The sequence below is a fragment of the Natrix helvetica genome (assembly GCF_964273705.1).
Source record: "Natrix helvetica genome assembly, chromosome: 1".
In the NCBI taxonomy this organism is placed as follows: Eukaryota; Metazoa; Chordata; class Lepidosauria; order Squamata; family Natricidae; genus Natrix; species Natrix helvetica.
In genome coordinates, this window is record NC_138548.1 from 338775009 (window position 1) to 338794785 (window position 19777).

General features: G+C 40.4%; 1 protein-coding gene across 3 annotated transcripts in view; it reads left to right on the forward strand.

Moving 5' to 3' along the window:
• The window catches only part of ACOX2 (acyl-CoA oxidase 2), a 29901-nt gene extending 11824 nt beyond the window's left edge, over positions 1 to 18077 (forward strand). For all 3 annotated transcript variants that reach the window (XM_081956475.1, XM_081956474.1, XM_081956473.1), the window contains exons 7-15: positions 606 to 721; positions 2027 to 2199; positions 4219 to 4381; positions 6851 to 7041; positions 7953 to 8114; positions 9598 to 9703; positions 11201 to 11418; positions 13936 to 14068; positions 15026 to 18077. In XM_081956475.1, the coding sequence (XP_081812601.1) occupies positions 606 to 721; positions 2027 to 2199; positions 4219 to 4381; positions 6851 to 7041; positions 7953 to 8114; positions 9598 to 9703; positions 11201 to 11418; positions 13936 to 14068; positions 15026 to 15088 (1325 nt within the window). In that variant the 3' untranslated portion in view covers positions 15089 to 18077. The remainder of the gene's footprint in view (positions 1 to 605; positions 722 to 2026; positions 2200 to 4218; positions 4382 to 6850; positions 7042 to 7952; positions 8115 to 9597; positions 9704 to 11200; positions 11419 to 13935; positions 14069 to 15025) is intronic.
• Positions 18078 to 19777: the final 1700 nt, after the last annotated feature.

The following is a 19777-nucleotide window of genomic DNA, read 5'->3' on the forward strand; positions in this document are numbered from 1 at the left end:
ATTATGGAGCCTGCCCATTACAATTGTAAATCATAGTTGGTCATGTGACCAATCTAATTGTATTGCAGCAGTCATTAAGGGAACCCATTGTTCACTATGACATAATTTGGCTAAAACCTACAAGTGCCCATTTTGGGCGAAACTGTCATAAAATGAGACCATGCGACTACAGGATGTTGCAAATAGCCATGAATGTGGCCATGTTGCTGAGCGCCCAGTGTGGTCATGTGACTAGAGGAGGGGCAACCGTTAAAACTTTGGATCTGGGTCATTAGTTCCCTTTTTTTGGGTCTAACTTCAAATGGTTGCTAAGCAACTGGTCATACATTAAGGACTACCCACACTTTTCCTTCTTCTCATATAGATTCTTTCCACACCTAAAGAAAAATGAGAAAGAAGCTTATTTGAAACATTTTTTCTCTCTTTCTCCAAACCACCTCTTCAACTTTTTCAGTGGTGGTTTTAAGGTCTTCCCCACAAAGCCTTCCCATACTTGCCCCCCTTTTGCATTTCTTTTAACAGATTAGTTTTGTATCCTCGTTGTGCAATGGAAGATTTCCATTTTATGAAATCATGTTACTCATTGCTTTTTTTTTATTCCTCAGGAATAACTTTAGGGGATATAGGTCCCAAAATGGGCTTTGAAAATGTTGACAATGGCTTTCTCATCCTGAAGAACGTCCATGTTCCAAGAGAAAACATGCTGGCCAAATTCTCTCAGGTATAGATAGATAATTCTCACGTATTCCAATGAGTTTCAGAGCACCAAAGATCACAGAATTCTGATATCTGGTTCAGAATGTTAATAAATCTTCCTCTCCTCTCCTCTCCTCTCCCCACCCCTCTCCCTCTCCTCTCTGAAATTGTAGTAGCCAGGGCTACAGAAGGTTGAAATGTAAAAAGTTGAGCCCTGCATACACTACCTACTATTACTACTAGTATTGTTGTTTGCACAATCAGCCAGATGTTTGGACTTTATTTGGCATATTTATCCACCTATCGTCCTTCCCAAGTACCTGGGCAAGACATGTCGTTGTTTGATAGTGTTAAAGGCATTGTTTCAGGAGTAAGCGGTTCCTAGCAAAGCTACCTTTTGTAATTGACTGATGGAGATTTTGTCAATGACGAAAGTATTCAAATAGTGCTCCAGAGGTTTTTGGGATTTCCACCCAAGGCGCCTATTATTATTGGTACTATCTTTGTTTTCTGTTGCCACAGTCATTCTACTTCTACAAACAGGTCTTTGCATTTTGTTACTTTCTCCAATTCTTTCTGGAGTCAATCATCAACTAAATATATATCAATGCCACACTCAATCTAGACAGCATCCTATCAACCAGAAATATTTTGTGGAAGAACTAGTTTTGATTTTCCTTTTAAACATACATTTAAAAAGGAATGCTCAAATCATTCAGCTTTTGTAATGATTTTTCCTTTTCGGTGTTATTTGGGGGGGAGTGTCCCAAAAGTACTTTTCCAAAAAGCAACTAGACTTTGTTTCTCCAGAAGCTTCTTGGATGAGAAGCAAAATGTCTTCAAGAAAAAAAAAATCCAGTTGCCTTTTGAAAAAGCACCTTTGGGACAACCATGACCTAGATAGTTGAGAATCTCCTTGGATATTTGGGGGAGGGGTATTACTCTCTAGCCCAGGGGTGTCCAAACTTGGCAACTTTAAGACTTGTGGACTTCAACTCCCAGAATTCCCCAGCCAGCTCTGCTGGCTGGGGAATTCTGGGAGTTGAAGTCCACAAGTCTTAAAGTTGCCAAGTTTGGACACCCCTGCTCTAGCCGAAGTACACTTTGGTTCACATTAAATATACTGCATTCACCCATAATTTTTATATAGGATGAAGAAGCAAAATTGGCCTATATTTGCTTCTCAGCCTAAGTCTTCACTGGCAATGTTACACTTTCTTTCTGACACAAAACATGCAGGATTTAAGAATAAATTCTGACAATTATTTTTTTCTTAATGCCTATCAGCTCTGTTCCCCAATATCTTTGTCTTTAAAATCTGATCTTACAGGTTCTACCAGATGGTCAGTATAAGAAACAAGGATCTAAGAAAATCAACTATTTGACTATGATTGTGATTCGGGTATCCATGCTTCGGGGTTCAATTATTCCCTGTCTGATGAAGGCTTGTACTATTGCTATCCGATACTCTGTGGTGCGTCGGCAATCTGAGTTAAAGCCAGGGTATGATATGAAAAGAGAGAAATGCTTCTGTCTGAATGCTTAATTTCCCATAGTTACACACCCACAAAAGGGACGTGGTGGCCCAGTGGCTAAGATAGTGAGCTTGTCGAGCAGAAAGGTTGACAGTTCGAATCTCTAGCGCCATGTAATGGAGTGAGCTCCTGTTACTTCTCCCAGCTTCTGCGAACCTAGCAGTTCGAAAGCACGTAAAAAATGCAAGTAGAAAAATAGGAACCACCTTTGGTGGGAAGGTAACAGTGTTCTGTGCGCGTTCGGCATTTAGTTATGCCGGCCACATGACCATGGAGACGTCTTTGAACAGCGCTGGCTCTTCGGCTTTGAAACTGAGATGAGCAGCACCCCCTAGAGTCGGGAACGACTAGCACATATGTACGAGGGGAACACACATACACCTAATGCTAATCTCTTCTTACAATATTGTTTTTTATTTTGAGCAGGGGTAGGAAATTGGTACTGTTTTGTATGTTGCTAGACTACAATTGTCAGCACTTATTCTGAACACTATTGCCTAGAATTGCTATGTTTCTGCTCAAGTAGGAAAACATTATTTTAGAAATATTTGGGGGGGTCCAGATGCCGTACAATCTGATTTTCCCATGGATGCCATAGTCACAGCTCAACTCTCCCAACTTCGATCCATGTTGCTGCTACCAAAGAAATCTTTTCCACAATATATTAGCATAAATCCAGGAAGTCACCTGGCATTGATAACTTAATTTATTTAATTCAATCAACATTGGTGGGTTCTGTTGTTGATTATGTATTCCAGGAAGTAATTTTTGATACAATTCTTTCTGACTGAAACAAAGCAGTCGTTTTTTTTATTTTTAAGTAAGTAAAAGTCAATGAGCTAGGAAAATATAAATACAGTTTGCTGTCAATCATGGGAATAACAGCTTCAATTTTTTCTTAGACAGAGATGTATTCACTGACCCTTAGGTAGCATTTGGAGAAAATTGCTCAATCCTAATCATTATTTATACTCTTACAATTCATAAAAAATACTAAGAAGCCTTAAAGGCTTTTTTTTTTGCAGACTTCATAGAATTGAATGCAATATTTGATTTTATTGCTATGGATGAGATAGAAATTGAAGAATCTACCATTAAAAGGCTATTTATTATTAATGCCCTTTGTAGCATATCCTGCTTTGGTTCAGATTTGTCTATGCTGGACATCAGTTTACTATATCTATGTCTAGGGCAGGTATGTCAAACCCAAGGCCAGCGGGCCGGATCCGGCCGACAGGTTGCTTAGATCTAGCCCATGGGGCCACCCTGGAAACAGCGAAGGATCAACCTGAGGTACATCTGCCAGCAAAAATGGGCTCCCAATCTCCGTTTTCGACTGGGACTGCCTCCTGCAATCCTCTGCCAGTGAAAATGGAACTCAGGAGGGTCCCATGCTGGATCAGCATTGTAGTTGTGCTCTATGGACCAGCTGGGGGGACGGACGGGACGGAACGGATGGCAGATGGGACGGACGCCTCCTGCAGCACTTTGGTGAGCCATTTTAACTGGCAGAGTGCTACAGGAGACCATCCAGGCTGAAAATGGGATGTGGGGTGTGTGTGTGCACGCACCCCCCCCAATGCCCCATTTTTCCTAGCAGAGGCACTGCAGGCCAGTCCTTTGCTAATTCCAGGCTGGCCCCGCACGTGAGATCTCAGCACCCTAAGGGCTGGATCCGGCCCGCGGGCCGTGAGTTTGACACTCAAGTTTGAGTTTGGGATGAGGCAAGTCTATTGGAGGACCAAACTGTATCACCCATGGCTATAATGTCTCATGCTAATCTGCTGTCTTCAGATGAAATAAAGAAATATAACTATTGTGAAAAAGAGGGAAAAGAAGCTGAGATTTTGTGGTTTACACTAAGTTTGCTAATGGAAGCCAAAAGTGTAATCAAGTAGAAAGCTCCTTCTGTTTTGAAGATAGTTTGAAGATATGTGGGCAAAGTTTCCATTCATCATGGTTAACCCTCAATATTTCCTTTCCTCAGTGATCCAGAGTCTAAGGTTTTGGACTATCAGACCCAACAGCAGAAGCTATTTCCTCAGCTGGCCACTGCCTATGCCTTTCACTTTAGTTGTGACTATCTGCAGGAGACTTTCGAAAGATGCTACAACCAGACCAAAGAAGGAAAATTTGACTTGCTTCCAGAGGTAATGTGAAAGAGACATATAGCATCTTTTCATGTATTTAGAATGAGCCACAGTGACGCAATGGTTAGAGTGCAGTACTGCAGGCTATTTCTGCTGCCTGCTGGCTGCCTGCAATCTGGCAGTTCAAATCCCACCAGGCTCAAAGTTGACTCAGCCTTCCATCCTTCCGAGTTGGTCAAATGAAGACCCAGGTTTTTGGGGGCAATAGGCTGACTCTGTAAACTGCTTAGAGTAGGCTGTAAAGCACTGTAAAGCGGTATATATGTCTAAGTGCTATTGCTATTGCTATAAAACCTTTGGCCCGTTTCATCAGTCAGCAAAATTATTCTTCACATATCCACTCAGAAAAACTATCTCATGGTCTTCAGTAAAAATTACATGTCAGTTGCCGTTGAACTGAGCTCTGTCCTATGTCTTGAGAAACCAAATAAGGATGCTTAAAATATTAAAACAGTATAAAATAGAAAACCCTCATATACTCCAAATTCTAATGCAGGCACTATTACTCAGACTCCGGCAGCAATTCCTGTAGGTTCAAGATATGTGCTCTTTATAGATTTTAAAGATGTCATGTATATCTAAAGATGAAAAGATGGAACAATATGCTTCAATATGGTCTACATTTAAAAGCTTAGGCATTAACTATATTTGTATCATTATGAGGATCGAGATTGTTGGGAACAATGTGCTGACTCTGTAAATCGCTTAGAGAGGCCTGTAAAGTGCTATAAAGCAGTATATAAGTCTTAAGTGCTATTGCTATTATTATATGGATCCTTTTTTTCCCTTTTGTTTAGTTTCCTTTTAGTTTAGTTCATATCAGTGGTGGGTTCTGGATTCCGTTCCAACCGTACCGGTTGGAACGGCCCCAGAGTTACCCACAGGCACGCGCGTGGCACAAACATGTGGTCTAGCATCAAATGACGCTTCCACAAGCTTCCACAATGTTCCAGCTGCTCCGCAGAGCATCGTGCAGGCGCCATACGCGCCATGCACGTGCGCGGAAGCGCCAACAGCATAAAGCACTGGTAAGGAGTGTGGGCGGGCGGGTGGGCCCTCCGGAGCACCGTACGGGAACGGTATCTGGTGCTCCGGGCAGGATCCCGTACACCCGTACCGGGGTCTACCGCCTGCAACCCACCACTGGTGCATACACATTATCAACTGTAAGATCTAAAGCAGTGTTTCTCAAACTTGGCAACTTTAAGATGTGACTGGGAAATGTTGAGAGTTGAAGTCCACATGTCTTAAAGTTGCCAAGTTTGAGCAGGATTGATTTAGACTTTTTAATTGAAATGTATTTTCTATTGTTTTCTGTATTTCACTAATAAAATGAATTTTAAAAGCAATCCAAAGAGAGAGTTTCAGAAGGAATGTGATTGGAGCTTTTTCCTTGTTTGAAACAGAAGACTTTGGCTCAATGGACAGTTGTGGTTTCAAGAGATATTTGTGCATTGGCCTGTTTTACAACCACAAAACAAAGGCTTCGGGCATGGTCCAAGTAATGTTAAGAGCTTTTAAACCTGTTGTCCAGTATGGATGCTGTTATTAATAGCAGTCGTGCTTTTTTAATAGATGCAATATTGATTTAAGAAGGTAGGGAGAGTTTTAAGGGTGTGCTTAACTCTCTCCAGTATGAATCAGTGGGACTTGATCTAACCACTGGTAAGTATTTCTTGCCTACATTTGAGCGAATAAAATATTTTCCAAGCTGATGTCCTCCAGATGTGAGGGTCATTCCAATAGGAGGTTCTCAGACTTACTGTGCAAGACTTTTGAAGGCTAGAGAAGACTAACCTAAATAATGTTTATTTATTTATACTGTACTTGTTCCCAGCCTCTAATCCCTGGTCTGAATTTACCATATGAAATGTGAATTTAAAATAGAAACAGATGTAAAACCTCATAAATGTACATAAGAAAAAGAAAGTGTTCTTGCTTAATCATTTATTTTTCATACTCTGAATGGAAGTATTGGAGTTATATACCATTTTTTAAAAATGTATTTGAGTCTGTGTTTACTCTTGACAAGTTCCTGCAGTTTTCTTGTCAAGATTTTGGAAGTGGCTTGCCATTGCCTCCTCCTTAAGATGAGAGAGAGGGACTGGCCCAAGGTCAGCCAGATGGCTTTGTGCAGTGGTGGGATTCAAAATTTTTTTACTACCGGTTCTGTGGGTGTGGCTTGGTGGGCGTGGCATGGCTTGGTGAGTGTGGCAGGGGAAGGTAAAATATCCATTCCCTCCTGATCAGCTGGGACTCGGGAGGCAGAGAATAGAGTTGGTATTTACCGGTTCTCCAAACTATTCAAAATTTCCGCTACCGATTCTCCAGAACTGGTCAGAACCTGCTGAATACCACCTCTGGCTCTGTGCCTAAGTACAATTCATGATCTCCCAGTTCTAGTCTGATGAATTCACCACTACCTCAAACCGGATCTATCTTACCATTTTAATTTCTGCCATTTCGCAGCTTCACGCCCTGGCAGCAGGCCTAAAAGTGATCACTACCGAGTATTGCTCAGCTGGAGTGGAAGTATGTCGAAGGGCTTGCGGGGGACACGGCTACTCTCTTCTCAGTGGCCTGCCTTCTATTTATATGAAAGTGGTCCCATCGTGTACTTATGAGGGAGAAAATACTGTCCTCCTGCTGCAAACAGCCAGGTAACCTCCGTTAAAAAAATGTTAACTTTCATCTCTGAAGCCTTGCTAGAAACATCCTAGATCTAAGCAACTTAGAACGAAAAATAAATTTCCTGACTGTTAGAACAATTAAGCAGTGGAACAACTTGCCTCCAGAAGTTCTGAATGTTCCAACACTGGAAGTTTTAAAGAAGAGATTGGATAAACATTTGTCTGAAATGCGTGTTTCCTGCCCAAGCAGAGGGTTGGACTAGAAGACTTCCAATGTCCCCCCAAATATTCTATTCTATTCCATTCCATTCCATTCTATTCTATTCTAAAGCTTTTCCAGAATACCTTTTACAAGCACTTCTGCAGCTTGTTTATAAAACGAGGGGTCTCTAGCAGTCCAGCACTTGCATATTATGAAAGAAGTTCCTGCAGGAAAATGCTGCAGGGAGAACTTTTACATTTGCATTCTTACTTCTAAGTGTGTATATTCCTTTACTTAAAGATGGGGAGCTATTACTGCTCATTGGCTCCAGATATCTTAAGGAACAGAATATCCGAGAACATTCCCACTTCTTAGGAGACAAAGCTGCAAGAATACTTGAATTACAGCTTTTGTGACGAAGGGGGGAGGGGAATTGGCTGGATTGAGTTTCTCTCTAAGGTTCCAGAAAAGAATACTTTTCCCTTTCTTTTTAATGTTGCGGTTATCTTTAAAGGGGCAGGGCTGAACTAAGGAGCTAAGGAAATATAGTGGTGTAGCATTCATAAGGAAACAGGGCAAATAATGTGAGCACAGATTACATAGTAAAGTTCTTTTCTGTATTCTGATGTCCAAAAGCCATCTTTTTTTGCATCCCTATCGTTCATCTCTGAAAATAATTGTCATCATTCAACTCGTCTTAGGATGTGTCTTGGTTTTCATTTTTCTTCTTTATTTTCAGATTTCTTATAAAATGCTATGGAATGGCACAAATGGGCCAGCCACTTCCTTCATCAGTTGCCTACTTTTCTTCAGTGGTTTTTGGAAAATGTCAGGCCCAGGGAAAAAATGATTTCTTAAATCCTGATATTTACACAGATGCCTATAAGCATAGAGCCCTCAGGTTGGTATAAAGAAACTGGAATAGGGTTCAATATATACAGGTAGTCTTTGCTAAGTGAATTCCACCTGATTTTATGACTTTTTTTACACAGTCCTTAAGCAAGTCACTGCAATTGTTAGGTGAATCATGCAGACACCATTAAGCAAATTTGGCTTCCCTTGCTGACTTTACTTGTCAAAAGCCAGCTGGGAAAGTTGCAGATGATTTATCTGTTATGTACCTGGGATGCTGCAGCTGTTGTAAATACATTCCAGTAACAAGCACCTGAATTTTGATCACATGATCTTAGGGATGCTGTGATGCTTGCTCAATACAAGGACCCAGTTATAAGACACTTTTTAGTGCTGTTTTAACTTCAAACCGTCAGTAAATGAATGTTGCAGGTACATCTATTACATGCCAATCCAATAGTAGGATGGTAAAAGATCAGAGAAAATTAAAGATGAGGCAGAAGACTTTAGCCTAAGGTCTTATTTCTTAATATAAGCTTCTTCCCAGAATTCATATGTTTTTCAGTTGGTTCCCCTAATTCTTGGGATTAAACAAATTGGTCATATGAATATAATAGCAGGAGAAAATCTGTGTTGTCACTAAGAGTTGACACCAGCTAATGGCGCACCATCATTAAAAAAAACCCTCTCATTCAGTACTATACTTACCAAAGGAGGATGATTCTTCATCTCCAAAGGAAGAATAAACCGAGGTGTGTGTGTGTGTTCAAAAATAGAAATCTTGTGTAAAATTCCTTTTCCCGCCTTGTCCATTTAAGGATGCCAGTTGCAGCTGAATCCATACTGAAAATATTGGTGCATATTTCTGTCCATTGTCCCATTAAAGTAAAATGTTAACTAGTGACTAACATAAACTCCTAGTAAATTAAGATTCCCCTTTATAAAATTAAGTGATTTACCCCATCATTCATCACTTTACCTCATAAACAAGAATGCATGCATGGCCATGCATGCAGTTTACTCTCTCCTTCTGATACTTTTAGCAAACAGATTCCATGCAGGCCTGCTTTCCCAGCCGAGTAAATAGAATCAAAGGCTCCAGTTTTATTAGCAGGGCTGTTCATAGTCAATTTGGTCTCCTGCTGATCCTTTTGTTTCTAGCAGCCTCTATTTTCAAAATGATGCCCCTGTCTCATTCATAAATAATTGGCCGGAAGAGGATTCTATTGAACTTACTTTCTGGGAAGGTCATTGGATACAATATTTTTAGATTCCATGACTTCAGGACTGTTGATGAAACACCTCAACTGAGATATTTTACCCATAGCATCACAATCATCTCCATTGATTAACACTTGGACCAAATACTCACATAGTCAGAACTTTACACAGATGGTACAGAAAAACAACCCAAATTGAAATGTAACCATGGCCACGGAGACGTCTTCAGACAGCGCTGGCTCTTTGGCTTTGAAACGGAGATGAGCACCGCCCCCAAACGTTAATATTTATTTGTATTCTTCTCTTCTCAGGTTTATAAGAAATGCAGCGATGAAGCTTCAGCAGTTGGTTCAGGCAGGAAAAGCACAACATGAAGCCTGGAACCAGTGCACTGTGCAACTAGCAAGAGCTGCAATGGTTGGTAACTACGTTGTGCTTTTCCCCCAATTAGTTATTTTGCCAGGAATTGAGAATCCACCAATTAAATTAGGCTCAGGCAATGAAGCCAAGGAAAATAAGGCCGTTCACACTTTGAAAAAGCACCTTTCGTGTAGGAAGAATGGAAGGGAAAGATGGCATTGATTTTTTAAGCTTTAAGCTGTGCCAGTTTTTTTTCCTAATCTGCCTTCTCCCTATTTTAAAAAGAAACTTTTAAAATTAATTTTTGACCCAAAATATGTCATCCAAAATTAGAGATATATTAGTTGAGTCAGGTTCTATGCAGTTAGTAGGCTTTGGACTTATAACATTTGCTTCAGTTCCACTCTTCATCCTATCACTAACATTCCCATACATTTTTAACTACATCTAGCATTACCTAATTCAAGTTTCATCTAGAGGCACAAACATGAAGCAGGAACATAATTCAAGAGCTGTTTGTCTCCAACAAGGACTAAAAACACACAAGCTAACAAAATTTATCTGGAGTCAGCTGGCTGCTTTTACTTCTATCTTACCCTTTGTTTAGCAAGAAGCCTCACTGAAAAACATTGTTCTGTTCACTTCCATAGGCATCTAAACCTGAGTTTTGGGGTTGTGCCTTATCATCTGACTATTCAGCTGAACAGGAGAAGCTTGTGAATGATTCCACTGAATCCTGGTTTACTGATTTCTGAAGCTGATAATCCTGAAGCACAGGCTCAGCTGGAGTAGCATTGTCATATTCTAGGGCAGGGGTCTCCAACCTTGACAACTTTAAGCCTGGTGGAGTTTAAGCCTGGCGGACTTCAACTCCCAGAATTCCCCAACTAGCTTGCTCTGGGAGTGAAAGTCCGCCAGGCTTAAAGTTGCCAAGGTTGGAGATGCCTGTTCTAGGTCAAAGACAGACTGTGAATCATGACTTATAACAATTGTCAAATTGGTGTGTCTGTATGTGTGTGTTAGAAGAACAGAGTCCTACCTTATAGTAAGCAGCTGTTAGGGCCAGCTGTTTCCTGCATGGTCCACCAATTTGTTCTTTCTTAAGTTTTCTGTTGACTTTCCTTTTTTGTAGTAATAGCTCACGGCATGTGTTAAGGTCTGTTATATTTTCTCTAAGGAGTTAGGTGAATGTAAATTCAAAATGGGGGACACAAACGATTACTTATGTTAATGCTGCTTAACAGGCCTACTAATAAAAACATAGGGATTTGTCTAGAGCCACCCACCTTCAATCTCAAACTGGCCAAATATGGAGGGACATTAACCAGTTTGGGAAAAACATGCCTTTCAAATGTACCTCGCAGATATGTAAAAATATTTCCAGACAAATTTTCTGACTCCAGTTACTAAAATCACTTTGATCAGCTATTGCAGATATTGAAATGGAAACTCCACTGTGTAGAAGTAGAATCTCTCCAATGGATATATTTCCCACCATCTTTGACATACAAACTTTATAAGATCAGGGATATGACTCTCTGTTAACTTTTTCAGGCTCATAGCCATTACATCGTGGTACAAAAATTTACTGAAGAGTTGGGGAAACATGCAAAAGGATCTGCCATCAGGAGGATTCTCAAAACTCTCTGTGATCTCTTTGCACTACATGGGATTTTCTCTAATGCAGGAGATTTTATGCAGGATGCGTATTTTTCTACAGAGCAAATTGACACGGTGACTGAAACTTACCTGGACCTCTTAGCAGTCATTCGGTGAGGTGATTTTCTTCTCTTTGCAAAAATACATTTAATTGTGTATCTTGCAAATCTAACAAATTGCCTAATCTTTGAATAAACAAAAAAGGGAGGTTGGCACATTTCAGGGATCCTTCGAGAAGCACTGATATTGCTTATTGTTCTCCATAAACCTACTTTGCATGTGCTTCTCTATCAAGACTCACTGTATCATGTGACATTTCTGTGGGCACTGTATGAGTGAGTGAATATGAAAATGGAGTTAATGTTTACTTGCAGAGTCTGAGCAAAAGCCAATTTGCCCAAGAAATGTCTATTTTTATACAATTTAATTGTATCCCGCCTTTATTATTTTATAAATATCTCAAGGGGGTGAACATACTTCCTTCCTTCATCCTCTAATTTTGTCCATAACAACCTTGTTGGTGAGCTGAGAGTTTGGCTGAGAGACAGTGACTGGCCCAGGGTCACCCAGCTGGCTTTCGTGCCCTAAAGTGGGACGAGAGCTCAATGTCTCTGGTTTATAGCCTTAACCACTAAATCAGACTGGCTCTAGACCACAGTCACCGAGGAACACACTAGGTCCACAGTAGATCAGCCTCTTCAAACGTCTGGTTGACTTCCTCATTGAATTTTCCTTGTGGGAACCTGGCAATGAGTGTTAAAAATTCCTTTCCTTCCTTCCCACCTTCCTCTTTCTTTCCTTCCTTTTTCCTTCCCTTCCTTCCTTTCTCCTTCTCTCTTCCTTCTTTCCTTCTCTCCCTTCCTCCCTGTTCCTTCCTTTTCTTCCCTCCCTCCTCTATACTTTCTTACCTGAACAGAAAAACAGAAAACTTACTTACTGACTTCCCTCCCCTCCCCAGTAGGCTGGTGTCAGCGTTCCAAATATCATGCAGAATTAAATCATTGTCCAAGGCAAAGTAGTCCTTAAAACTCCAATTTAATAAGACAGGCATGTTGGCATTAAGCTGGTGAAATTTCAACTCTAAGGTACATCCGGTGAATTCACCAAGTTAAAAGTTCATCATCTATCCCCACACCCCCTAATTCATCACATGGTCCAATCTTCATCTTCCACGCTGGCATGTACACCCCTCTCTTCCGGCCAGGTGTCGAGGTGCGGAGACAAAAGACGACCTTGAGCTTCTAAGAAATTCATAACAATACATTCTACAATCCTACTCCTTTCTATTCCCCCCTCCCAACTACTATACCAGCATAATATATATATGTTTTAATTATGTGGCAGGCCAAAGATCCTAAAAGGAACAGAATTACAGGCCTGACAAATGGCTGGGAAACTGTCACAGAACATTAAAAAACAGGAGTGTCAAAATCAAGCCGAATCCAGCCCATGGGATGCTTAAATCTGGCCCGTGGAGCTGGCCTGCAAATAGCAAAAGACTGGCCTGTTGGTGCCTCTGGCAGCCAAAACAGGGTGTGTGTGTGTGTATGTGTGTGTGTATTTCAGCCTGGGCAGCCTACTGCAGCATTCTGCTGGCCAAAACAGGACGTGGGGTTCTTTAAGATTTAAGCACCCCCCTGGCCAGCCCACAGAGGAGAACTACAATGCTGATCCGCCCCTTGAAGGAATCCAGTTTGACACCCCTGTTAAAAAAGGATCACATGACCATAGCAGCGGCCCAGCAGTGCTGAAGCAGCCACAACTTTCCCACATTTCATTCCCTCAGGAATAATGGGGCCTGGCATTCTATAAGTTAGCCCAGTACTGTACCTTTGCTGACAAAGTTTTGTCCTATGACGCAATATTTTGCCCTGTTAAAGGTTACAGACATAAGAGTTTTAGCAGTATATAAATCTTGTTTGACAAGAGTGAAAATAAATGGGAGAAGCAACATCTGTTTGGCAGCAGATAAGACATATTGATTTTTACAGAGTGTAAAAAAGCAGCCTAGGTCTAATGTGCTTGACTTATTATAAACAAAACCATAATTACTTATTTTTTTCATTTTGTGTTCTATTGCTACCATTGAAATACTATCCTAGTATTCTCCCCCACCCCCCAAACCCATTCCTTTCCTCTGTAAAACAGGATTATATGTCTTTTGGGGGTCTGAAAATCATCCTAGTCTTTTAAGATTGTAAAAAGGCTGATTTGTTTTGGGAGCAAACCAGGGTAAATGGAACCGCTGAGAAAAATTTCCAGTGGTCATAAGAGGGCATAGCTCCAATAAGCTTCTTGCTTTATCTTCAGAGTTAATAGAACTCTGAATTGTGTTTCATATTGTGAAACACATGGACTGTGTATATAATTTATAAAGCTTGCAGAACCTGGTTATATTGGCAGACAATTATGGCACATATTTTTAGTTTTGTTGAAGTGATATGTGTATAAGTTCAAAGAATGTACCGTAATCGAACAGCAAACTAAGAAAAAATGTAGAGGGAAATTAGAAGGTGAGGTTTTTTATGAGTGGGTGGAAAGGGTAAAAAAGCAGCCTCCAGTAAAATGAATGGAATTAAAAATGAAAGTGATGATATTATACTCATAAAGTATTTTCCGTGCTCTTTCAGGAGAGATGCAGTGCCATTGGTGGATGCTTTTGACTTTTCTGATGCATTGTTAAATTCAGCCCTGGGAAGCTATGATGGCCATGTCTATCAGAGGCTTTATGAGTGGGCCAAGAAGTCACCAACCAATCACCAGGTGAGAAGAATCAATGAAATAACAGTAGCATTAGCACTTAGATTTATATACTGCTTCACAGGGCTTTCCAGCCCTGTCTAAGTGGTTTATTCCACAATTATTATAAAGTTCTCAGAATGTAGCATACAACCTTTTTGTCCATTTTCAAATAATTGATGGGGAATCGTTCACTCAAGCCCTGGCTACCTTGCTATAGTGGCCATAGAGAATGGCCTTGAAGGACAAGAGGAAGAACTACCAAAGCAATGGTCAGATAAGTGGGCTTGTGTCCATTCCAAAAAGTAATTTGAAAAAGCATCAAACACAACCTCCCCAGATCACGCAGATAAAACGAGGGAGGGGAAAGCACAGCCTGACTTGTAGGATTCTATTACTGTTACAGTGAAAGCAGTCCTGATTCCTGACCTATATGGCATTGGTTTCTTTGTCTTAAGTTTTTTAAGGACTATTTGCAGACCGCTATTTTGTTTTGGATAAGAACTTGGTCTAGCTGGGCTTATCAACTGGAAGGGTGGCAGTTTGAGACCCAAGCACTGCATGACGGGGTCCCAGTCTTGCCCCAGCTCCTGCCAACTTAGCAGTTTGAAAACATCTAAATGCAATTAGATAAATAGGTACCACTTCAGTGGGAAGGTAACAGCATTCCATCACCTTGGCATATAGTCATGCTGGCCATATAACCACAGAAGCATCTTTGGACAATGATGGGCTCTTCAACTGTGAATTGGAAATGAGCACCGTTCCCTAGACAGAACTGGAGAGGGGAAATTTTTACTTTCTATTAAGAACTTAGGCGCCCTGGTTTCACTACATTTAGTTTAACACAGTGACAACATAAACATGGAGTTAGTTATGAAGCTGTAATGAGAAAATCAAGCTATTATGTTCTGCCTTGTCTTTGCCAATAAGTCATATGCCTAATGCTTTCCCTTCCCTTTCCCTCTCCCTTTCCAACAGGATGATCGGGTCTTCAAGACATACTTAAAGCCACTTTTCCAGAACGCTCTTTCCAAGCTTTGAAGAGGGGTCTGGCACGGGGAAACTCTTTTCCAAACTGCCTTCCAAGCAACATTCTTGTTTTCCTTAATAAGCACATGAAATGTAATTGCAGACTGCCTTTAAGCTGGATAAGCAGCAGACTCCATTCTCCCAAAGGTGCTTTTTCCAAAAGGCAACTGGACATTGGGGTGGGGTTCCCTTTGAAAATGTTTTGTTTCTCATCCAAGAGGCGTCTTTCTTTAGAATTGAAGAGAAGAAGCTTTTTGGATGAAAAGCAAAACATTTTCAAAGGGAAAAAAAACCAAAAACAAAAAAAAATCCGGTTGCCTTTTGGAAAAAACACCTTTGGGACAACCATGACCTGGATGATTGAGAATCCCTATAAACAGCAGAGTTCTTTTGTCATACAAAAGGCAGGCAGCTGATTCCTAAAGAGCATATGATGGTGGGATGTTTCAAAAGATGTTTCACCACCGGATAGTGATTCACAGATTTTGCATACAGTCAAACGAAGTCCATCCAGTTAGAACTAGGAAAAAGTCATACATATTCCCCAAAAGAATCTTATCCATCCTGATGCCCTTCAAATATACTAGACTGCAACTATCCACAGGGAAGTTGTAGCCCAAGTCATTTGGGAGCCAGTAAGCTAGAAGAGGATGCCCTAAAGCAGCACCCCCCAATCTTTTGGGTGCCAGAGACCGGTTTCATGGAAAGAGGTTTTTCCATGGGCCGGAGGGGGTGTGGTTTCACATGCTGCCTGCCTCCTATAGATGGGGCTTCACTTGTTTGCATGGACCAGCTTCTGGCATCTCGTGGACTGATTCCTGTCCAAGGTCTAGGGATTGGGGACCCCTACCTTAAAACAGTGGTGATGAGGTGCTAATAGGAAAGGGTTCATAGAATTGAGTTGGGGGTAGTGCTTTTGAGTCAGTGCTGATTTCTAGAAATTGCCTAGACTAGTACTTGCGGTTGGGATAATAATAATAATAATAATAATAATAATAATAATAATAATAACAACAACAACAACAACAACAACAATAATAGTAACAGAGTTGGAAGGGACCTTGGAGGTCTTTTAGTCCAACCCCCTGCTCAGGCAAGAATCCCTATACCAATTCAGACAAATGGTTGTCCAATCTCTTCTTTAAAACTTCCAGTGTTGGAGAATTCACAACTTCTGGTGGTAAGTTGTTCCACTGGTTAATTGATCTAAGTGTCAGGAAATTTCTTCTTAGTTCTAGACTGCTTCTCTCAATGATGAGAGGGAGGGACTGGCCCAAGGCCACCGTTGGATTTATGCCTGCATTGGCATTAGAACTCACAAGTCTCCCAGATTCTAGCCTGGTGCCTTAATCATGACACAAAAGTTTTAAGGCTTATTTAATTTTTGAAAAAGTTCCTAGTGAAACTCCCATTGGAGGCTTACTAGAGTTATGGACCAAATCAATTTCACAAAATGACCCTGAGGTAGTATCGCTGGGAGGCAATTAGAAAATTACGCCAGCTGTCCTTACCGATTGAATACACACTCACCTCAAATCTAATTTTGCTTTACTTGAGTGCGTTCTCAGAACCAAACACATCATATATATTGTGCTGCCCCTCCCTTCCATCCCTTCTAAAATCTCAAAACTTGGGATGCTTTTTCTTACAGCGCATATTACAAATGTTTGACGTTTTATCTTGCGATTGTTAACACTGGATTCAGATCTGTATTCAAACTGGATCTCATCTCAACTGTGTTTTGGACATTTGCTATTTCTCTATCTTCTACATATAAAGTAACAAAAAATCACCGAGAAGTTAAAAGGAATATGTTGAAATATAGTGACCTTGAAACATAGATGAGAATTGAATAAAAGAAGGAATTAGGTACAGCCAGAGGTATTACAAAGACATTTACAACCTCTGTGTGATGAGCTAGTAAATTTAAACTGGAATGTGGGATTTGTCTGCTACTGCTTGGCAGTTACATTATATTTGTCTCCGTCCTACAATCCCATTTACGAAGGAGCTTTTGAAGGACAAAAGAACACAATACACGATTAGTTATATTTGTTATCTAGCTAAATTAAGAATAAAATGACTGACAGCCATTATATATATATTTTTAACTGTGTTCAACATGCCCTGTTTCAAGTTGGAGACAATTGTTCAGAACTTTCTGGAAAGTTTCCAATAGTGTTTTATTTTTTCTGGAGAAGTTACAAGTTCTAAATCAAGCATTGAACATCTTGGAACATCCAGGACATTTCCAACCATCTCAGACTAACCCATTTCAAGCTTGAAATGTTTTGAATATAAAACAGTCTCCTCTTAACATTCCACTGTGTAAAGCATTTGCTCATCAGGCATGTATTTTAAATTAGGAGTGAAAAGGTTCCTTTTTAAAAAAATCTAATGGGTATCACAAAATACATACCTAGAGAAGCAGCCTTAGGTTTGTTCCCTTGAAGGCTAGCAACCAGGTGAAAAGGATGGATTCGGGCAGATCAGGTGTCACAACCAGGGGGCTCATTTGGCTGCTGCTAAAAGTTATAAAGGCAGCTTAATTCACCTCATAAAGCTATTTAAAAATGTTTCTTGACGCACTCAACTGAGGACCTGATTGGTACAGTGTTGAAGGTGCAGGCTTAGAAACCAGAAGCCCAAACCAGGAGACTGTGTCTTCTAGTGCCCGCTTAGGTACCAAAACCAGCTAGGTGACCTTGGGCCACTTTCTCTCTCAGGTGAGTCCACCTTGCAAGCTATTGCTGTGCAGCAAATAGGGATCAGAAGCATTAGATATGCTGCCTTGAATTACAGAAAATAAAGACAGAGATCAAATGATGAATTAAAATTTGGCAATCAAGTGTAAAGATTTAATTACTATAGTCATGAGGGATTGAAATTTTAAAGTTCAAGAGGTGATATTTCAGAATCTTGACAAAGTGCTATGAATAATAAAAACCGTATTTTATTATAAAAGATTTTAATTAATAAATTATGATCTGGGCTGGGCATAGATGAATGACTCCTGTGATTTACAGACAATAAAAATTAGCTTGCTCCAGTCATTTCCTTTATCAGATTTACTTTGCTCTACAACATTTAACATTTATTTCAAAGTTTCTATTCCTTTTTTAGAGATAATCTTCCCTCCCCAGCAAAAGAAAAGAAATGGCAAAAATAATAATTATCCACACAAAGATTCTTTTCGGTCAGAAGTAGAGGCACAATTTCCTGCAATGTCAGCCACAACAACAAAAACCAAACCATTGTCTTTCATTGCATATTTCAGTGCTTACAAAAATCTTATTAAAACTGCTGTTTTTCTCAAATCCAATAACATTGAGAGTTGTGTACCATGTTGCAAATTCTAAAATGAGCTGCTTAATTGGTACAAAACATTACTGTTTGCCCAGATTCATTATGAATTTCATCTTATTAAAAATACTAAATTGTTTCTAATGCAATTAAAGTACAAGTGCTAAGGGTTTGCATCGGATTAATATTTAAACTTAACGTTTGCTCTCTATGTAAAAATTCCTAAGAATAGATCCAGTCCCAGAAATGTATGATCTCTCCCACTTAGTCTCTATACATACGTACATATGTACTGTATGTATGCATGCGTCTGTCTGTCTGTCTTTCTTATCTATGTATTTAAGCTAATTTGTAGAGGTAGTCCTCAAATTATGAGAATTGGGACCAGAATTTCTGTTGTTAAACAACTTAAGCCAGGGGTGTCCAAACTTGGGAACTTTAAGACTTGTGGACTTCAACTCCCAGCATGGCTGGCTGGGGAATTCTGGGAGTTGAAGTCCACAAGTCTTAAAGTTCCCAAGTTTGGACACCCCTGGCTTAAGCGAATCATACCTGATTTTATGAACTTTTTTTTAACCACAGTTGTTAACTGAATCACTGCAGTTGCTAAGTGAATCATTGGATCATTAAGCTTCCAGTGATAATATGGCTTCCAAAGCTATCACTAATCTGGCTTCCGGCCATTGAGACTGCTTGTGCGAAGCCAGCTGGCAAATGGTGATCACATGACCTTAGGACAACGCAGCTGTCGGAAAGACATGCCCACTGCCAAGTATCCAAATTCTGATCACATCTGTGATTATGCTGTGATAGTCATAAGTGTGAGTACTGGTCATAAGTCACTTTTTTTCAGTGACTATAGCAGTGCTGTTATAACTTCAGTCGCTAAACAAATGATTGTTTGTCGAGGACTAGCTGCATAGCTGCTCAATACATAGTGATTCCAGGGGGTTCAAACCCACAATTTAACCCCCCCCCCCCACATACACACACCGTGTTGTAGTGACAACAGAACCAGATAAGCCACTTGATCAGCTCTGAGTAGGATCCCCAAGCCCACTGACAAAAGGATGTCTTCAAGGCCTCACAAAAAAGCAACCAGGTGGGGGCCAATCTTATCTATGAGGGAAATGATGTTCCAAAGGGAGGGAGCCACCAAAGAAAAGGCCCTTTTCCTAGATTCCACCGGATGTACTTTCCTGATAGTTGGGACTGGCAATGTGCCCTGTCTTTCTGTTTTGTTGGGCCAGAGATATGTAACTGGGGAGAATCACTCTGTCAATTAACCTGCCCCAAACCACCTAGGGCTTTAAAGTTGAAAACCAGCACCTTGAATTACACCTGGAAGCAAATCAGCAACCAGTGCAGCTCCTGCAAAAGAAGTGGCACAAATGCAAA